The sequence below is a fragment of the Adiantum capillus-veneris genome, chromosome 7 (genome assembly GCF_014529385.1).
Source record: "Adiantum capillus-veneris isolate H3 chromosome 7, ASM1452938v2, whole genome shotgun sequence".
NCBI lineage: Eukaryota > Viridiplantae > Streptophyta > Polypodiopsida > Polypodiales > Pteridaceae > Adiantum > Adiantum capillus-veneris.
Genome location: NC_140937.1, coordinates 9,674,526 through 9,681,445, shown reverse-complemented (window position 1 = coordinate 9,681,445; position 6,920 = coordinate 9,674,526). Strand labels below are relative to the sequence as shown.

The following is a 6,920-nucleotide window of genomic DNA, read 5'->3' as shown; positions in this document are numbered from 1 at the left end:
GACACTTGTAAAATGTGTTCAAGGCTAATAAATCTGTTGTCTTGTTTATATGGATGCAAGTGAGGACTCTATCTTTACTTAGGATCTTTTTGACTTTGTTGATGTTCGTCATCGTCAAACTTGGCCACTGTCACTTTAGTATCAATTGTTCTTAACTATCTTCTCTACAAATCATTAGATTAATAGTTTATTCTCACTATGATGTAAAAAATGAATAAAAAGACTAAGTCGTTTTTATGCTAATTTTTATCTTTTGTTTAAAGCGAGTTGTCTTTTGAACTGATATGTTCTTTTGTGTATATGTATTAGTTTTAAAAACAACAACACACACGTCCTAAAATCTCCCAATTTGTTGGATATCCAGAACGCTAGCTTTGGAGATTTTTTGTCTATATGCTTGGATTGACTCGCTGTCATTCATTTCTAATTAGGTTGATAAGTGTTAGGTGGTCTTTTCTTGTCTATAGATTAGATTCTTGCTCACAGCTACTGTAATCTTTGATTTTGCTGGTTTCAGGTTGCAGGTTAATCCAAAATTATTTACCTTTGTTTAATTATTTTGATTCTTATGATTCTAGGAACATTTTACCTGTAAACGAACTACTCTTGGTTGAAAGTTTCGTTTGAGGACTATCCATTGAAAGTGGTAAAAGCATGGAAAACTTCTACGATTGATTATGAACAACATCCATACTATTTTCTACCGACTCACAAAGCTTTAAAATTGTCACTTATTGTTCCAATAAGACTCGTGGATTTTTGATACGAGTCCTAAACATGGTTGATAATTAAAGTTCCTCCTCTCCATTAGATGTACACCTATATATCCTTATCAAAGAACATGTATGAACAATAAACAATTGTAGTGTGGATATTAGATGCAATAATTATATATCCATATTAAAGAAAATCTATGCACATCAAGCAATTGTTGTGTGTGGTATCTAGAAACTTATGCACTTTGGAAACATGGTGTGAAACTATTCATGTGTGATTTGGGATTGGATCCTATGGACGACATAACCTACTCCAAGTACAAATCTTTTGCAAGCTTCTTTTGTAGTGTTTTAGGTCTTCATGTTGCACTATATTTTGGCATATTCCTTTAAATCGTCTAGATCCTTAGTTGATATTCATGCACAAATCCTCCACTTGGGAAACCTACGATGGATACGGCACATCTTGGAGATTGTTTATTTTGGAAGGCAAATGTATATTTTTCCTTTCACACAAGGCAAAGAAGAGAATGCAGCCAGAATAATCCCAAGGGAGTCTTGAACTTTTCACTTGTTATTCAAGACTGAACTAGAACATCCAACCACACTTGGGTACTGGAAAGATTACTATGGTTTCCTCTACTCTCTCTCTCTCTCTCTCTCTCTCTCTCTCTCTCACACACACACACACACAACACACACCCCGTAAGAGACTATCCCGTGCATATTGACTCTAACTTTAAGTCTATTCCGTGGCTATCGTTGGGGAACTTCCATAGCACATCCAACTTAAAGGATCTATTTGATGAGGGTGTTGATCCTCTCCTCTCTCCTGGTATGAATTCTTTTGCAGCAAAGATAAGAGGACCAAAGATGCAATGAAGTACTAGAGAGAGAGAGAGAGAGAGAGAGAGAGAGAGAGAGAGAGAGAGAGAGAGAGGACATGTTATTCTAGAGGGAAATGGCATAACCAATCTACCACACTTGGGTGATAGAAAGGTTAAGCGTGCGCACACACACCCACACCCAAGAGAGATTATTATCATCCACAATGAAGTACGGGGCGGGCGAGCGAGAGAGAGAGAGAGAGAGAGAGAGAGAGAGAGAGAGATTGAAATGTTATATTAACATCTTCAAAAGGCCAAAGTGACCTATGAGACCAAAAAGTTACGATGTGGAGGATCTGATACAAAGTGAGTGAGAGAGAGAGAGAGAGAGAGAGAGAGATATTGCATAAAAGTAGATTAGTTTCAAAAACTCAAGTGGACCACCAATCTTAAATTTTATCCAGTCTTCAAACGTTGAACATCTTGTAATAATTCAATTAATGTAAGAATATGCTTTGATAGAAGCCTTTGAGCCCAAGTAAGACTGTGTATGTAACCTAATGCACTGGCTACTTTTCTCGATGAAGTAAGAATGTGTGTATATGTAACCTAATGCAAATAGCAACTTTTGTTTTGAGAGCTACAAATACAACAATCTTACAACAAAGAAGATCCCTATTTTCTCTTATCTCTGCGATACTCCCAAGGTTTCACCGCATTGGGTTCACCCCATAAGCCTAGTCCTCTGCTTCGAGCTTCATCTTCCCACTGTCATTTAAAAACTCACTCTCTCTCTCTCTCTCTCTCACACACAATAACTATAGAGGTAGAATGATACAAGATGACCAAAGAGTGGACAAGGACTGCACTCATATAGTGAGCCAACTCTCATTTATGCAAATTGTTCATATTTAGCCCTTTGATGCTTCTATTGTAAGGGGGGAAAGAAACAGATCACTTTCATGCAGCCATGTGGAATCTACATTCTTTGGAGTTGCATAGACCACACAATATCACCCCCTTTTCTGCATGATCAAAACACACACATACACCCCATATATACACATGCATCGATACACATACACAAATTCACACATACAAAATGTGTGCATGCGTGTGTGGCGCATGTAGCTTCGGTAAGGAGTAAATGCACCGGGGTAAAGATTGTGCCCTAGAGTTAAAAACTCCATTAAGTAGGACAGCCATGGCAAAAAGGCTGTGCCTAGCCCTCCAAGAAAGGGCCACAGCAGGGAATAACACGATCTAACTCTGTAATCATGGCTCAATTCTGACACGACTAACAGCAAATTATTGGCGCAACTAACTCAAAAAGAAACTCATACCTTTGACAGCTCAGGTCGTTTGTCATATGCAATATAGTGCCAGCATGCTCCATTCTTCAAAAGAATCTCCTGAGAAATATGAAAACGCCAGGCATGTCACTCGAGATGCATGCAAACTCGCTGAATCCATGAATGCAAGTTACAAAGCACCAAGAAAGCTAATCCTAGGGCTTTCACTCACTATAAGTTCCCTACATCACCTGCATTCAAGAGATTATTAATAATAATACCCCTGCATACATCTATATTTGCACTATGGGTGTCTTTGAAAACCCTCACCCCCCTCTAATGTATACACTAAGTAAACATTTTTGAAGTAGCTATAACCGTCTCTCTTAACCCATATGATATGGTACACATTTTGGAAAGTGACTGCTTCAGGAAGCTAACCTGAACAAATCCCTTGTTGCAGAAAACATCGGCAACAATCCGCCCATATCGATCTACAGTATACACAAGGAGGCGTAGCGCTTGACCTTCTACGAGGCTTCCCAGCATTGCTTTTGCTTCAGGGCCGAAGGGCATGCTACTTTCTGGCGCATCTATTCCCCTGTGTGGCCACAGTCATCATACCAAGCAAGTCTCCAGTAAAAGAGGTTCCAAACATAGCCCATCACTAGACTTGTGAGAAGAAGAAGCTTACCGTAACCTTACTTTATACCTCCGCGCAATTGTACCACTGCCATCTTTTGAGTCAACCACTCTGCACAACATTAAGCAAACAAACTGAGAAGTATGTTATCTACTAAGGCCATCTCATAAGTTTAAACCTGTGGAGGAAATGGTACTTGTAACCAGCTTTTTTTATCTCCTTTTGCACCAAGTCAGCTGTCTTGTTGTCGTTCTGCCACCTGGCTGTTCTCCACCTTGCCAATGCATCTTGAACAGGTAAAGGAACAGCTGCCACTTCTCTTGCTTCATTGCTTGCATCAACATAAACTGTGAGAGTGTCTCCATCAGTAGCACTACCACCCTCCACCTAGTCACAGAAAAGCATTATCAAAGTACCATCCAAAATTCAAAGACCCTGATCGTTCCATGTGTGTGCAAGCATGTTTCTAATTATATGTAGTCTTTCCAGTTCCTTCTTCATCCTCCTTTTTCTTTTAGGTTTTGCCTCACTTTTGAGGTTCCCACCAGTAATATGCAGTACTACCCAAAATGAAAAGGGTGGTGTGCGCGTGTCTTTTTTTTTTTTTGGGGGGGGGGGGGATATACATATACCTTCATAAGGTCAGAAAAATCTGAACTTATGGACTATAAGAGGCTCAACTTGCACAAGAAAACAGACAAAGAAGAAAGAGCGGTGCGATGGAAGAGGTTGTAGTGAGCATACAGGGAGAGTGTGCAGCTCATACTGCACACCTTTCGGCCAAGGTCCAACAGCTACAGCCACTTGTGGCGGCACCACTGCTGCAGGGGCAGGCACAACTACAGAGGGAGCCGGTACAGCAACCGCTGAAGCAGGTGATGGGCCGAGACCATAAAATGACAAAAAACCCTGCAATGCCACCATCCTCATGAAATGCTTTGCAAACAAACTCCTTTTGTGTGTCCGTAGATAATCAGAAAGCAAGATAAAACTAACAAAGCAAAGTGTCACGCATTTGCAAGTTGTTTGAACAGAAGTATTTGCTGAATCAAGATTAAGCTCAATCTTCACCTCCACATCAGCTTTCCTATGCCCCCTCAGTACTTGCAAGACAAGCTGGGAAGCTTCTTCAGTATTGCTCGGAGGTGGGTTGGCTGTTTTCCAAGCTGTATGAAGCTTAGCGTACCTATTGTTACAATCATTTCCATAGATAAAAATGATTTGGATGATGGCTCACCCTCCCTACTGAGCTCTGTTTTTGACCAATCATACATTGTACCCCATAAAAAGGTCAGTAAAGCGTAATGCAAATATGCAATTAGAGCCCGCATCAAAGGGTGGAGACTAATCCTCCAATTTGAAAGCCATTTTAGTTATTCTCGTGCATATCACAGGAGTAATGGAGTATATGAGCTCTGTAAGGAAGTACCTATCAAATTGTACTACCCCATTCCTATCAGCCATTACAGCCTTGTGAACCATAACTTTCCTTTGAAGAATACAAGCACTATATAGCAGAAATTGAAAATCCTGTGTGTGCCGTCGCAAAGGACATACCATTTTGTTTGAGCAGCCTTCGATGATTGAACATAACTGTCAAGGCCTTCAGGCACCTTCAACCACAAGCAAAAATTTTATCATCATTTAGATTGCCACAAATCTAGTTGCTTGCAAGCCCACCAGTAGTTTTTGTGGGAAATACGCATGCTAAACATGCAGGAATCAAGCAAAGCGGCGTATGCCTATATACACCAAATCGACAAACAAACAGCTTTGCAGTATAAACACGCAGTTAGGTTCATATTTTTTGTAAGCAAACCAAACGCCATTTGTATGCTGTTTACATGCCCAGAGCCTTCACGCACGTACCGTAGGAGGTACTTGTACGTTCATGACATGGTTACCTCGTGCGTGAGTTCAAATTGGAAGAGGTCACGAGCTAGGGCTGCAAATCCAACGGTCTCCACAGACACCCCATGAGGTCCCAAAGGAGCAGCCTGGTAAGCAAGGGGAGCTCCATGCTGTCCAACAGTGTTATCGTAATTCTCAGAACCACAGAGTTTTCTGAGAATGTTGCCCATAACTTGATGATGCAGTCGTAGTGATGGGCATTTAGACGAAGGATCTGCGGTCAACTTTCTCCTGTGATGGAGACGAGGATCTGGACGAAGTGAAAAGAGGCAAGATCCGTGCTATTCCACTCGGAATGCGCAAATTTCATCACCTCCAAGAAATGAAGCTCCACAAAGGCAGCAAATGCGGGAAGCGGGAGCTCTCTGGGATTCCCAGATTGGTTGCTCGCTGTTGAGTCGCCCATTTGATCAAGCGCACTTCAGGCTCACGCAACGTTAGCTAGAATGTCTCTCTCTCTCTCTAACTCTAAAGTGCAACAAGGTGAGAAGGCGGTAAGTTAAGAGGAAACGAAGGAGAGTCAGTTTAAATAATCCTATGGAATTTTTGTTGTGTTTTAATATAAAAATGTATGATTTTGTATGTCTAGTCAAATGCCTGAATTACGTAGAATTCAAACAACAACGAGAGAAGAATTGGAGGGCTCAAGTCTTTCGTTGTCTCTCTCTCTCTCACACACACACACAAGTGGCCAGCATGCCACTGTTCTCTCTCTCTCTTCCCTGTGTGATGCCAACAAACCTCTCTCGTTCTCGAAAGTCGAAGGACGTCTAGAGAATCTCTCTCTCTCTCTCTCTCTCTCTCTCTCTCTCTCTCTCTCTCTCTCTCTCTCTCTGTGTGTGTGTGTGTGTGTGTGTGTGTGTCTGTGTGTGTGTGTGTGTGTGTGTGCGTGCACGCGCCTTGTGAACAACAGGAGAGAGTCTCTCTTTGTGTCTGTGTGTCTTGCGAACAACAGGGCTCTCTCTCTCTCTCTCTCTCTCTCTCTCTCTCTCTCTCTCTCTCTCTGGCTGTTGTTAAACACGAGGGTGCTGAGTGTTGTGCACAGGCGAGGATTTTGGGAAGGGCAGAGCAAAGGGAGGGAGAAGCGAGGCCTCGCACTGTGTGTGCAGGCAGTCTCGATGAGCTAGTGGGAAGCAGCAAGAGGGAGGGTGCCAGGGAGGAGCACGGGGGGCGGCCTACATAGAGCACACTCTTCTCTCTCTCTCTCTCTCTCTCTCTCTCTCTCTCTCTCTCTCTCTGTTGACATGGAAAGGGGGGGGGAGGGGGGATCTAGGCAGGTTATCTAGAGGTTACTGGGTACCAGCTGATAGAAAGGTGCATATTGCATATCAACATTTTGACAAAAAATAAAATGCAAAAGAAGTAAAATAAAAACAATAAAGTTTAAATTTAAAACACAAATATATTTTAGTGTTTTTTTCTTTAAAAATATATATCTTTAATAAACATAATAAAACAAAATAATAAAATAAATTTTTGTATCAATACCTCATAGGAATACACTTTTTAATCCAAAAAGGTGAATGCAACT

At 41.4% G+C, this 6,920-nt stretch overlaps 1 protein-coding gene across 5 annotated transcripts; it reads right to left on the bottom strand.

The window, feature by feature from the left end:
* Nucleotides 1-1,945: 1,945 nt before the first annotated feature.
* Nucleotides 1,946-5,870, bottom strand: LOC147453419 (staphylococcal-like nuclease CAN1). 5 transcript variants are annotated; one of them, XM_086515601.1, is made up of 9 exons: nt 5,383-5,870; nt 5,036-5,091; nt 4,475-4,664; nt 4,223-4,387; nt 3,657-3,865; nt 3,530-3,589; nt 3,277-3,436; nt 2,887-2,955; nt 1,946-2,311 (listed from the first exon to the last, which is right to left on the bottom strand). In XM_086515601.1, the coding sequence occupies exons 1-9, from the start codon at nt 5,557-5,559 to the stop codon at nt 2,219-2,221; spliced, it is 1,179 nt and encodes a 392-aa protein (XP_086371727.1). In that variant the 5' UTR covers nt 5,560-5,870; the 3' UTR covers nt 1,946-2,218. The 5 variants fall into 5 exon arrangements, with proteins under 5 accessions (XP_086371727.1, XP_086371728.1, XP_086371729.1 ...); XM_086515602.1 differs by having other exon boundaries at nt 4,550-4,664; nt 5,383-5,869; XM_086515603.1 differs by having other exon boundaries at nt 3,675-3,865; nt 4,550-4,664; nt 5,383-5,868.
* Between the last annotated feature and the right edge of the window lie 1,050 nt (nt 5,871-6,920).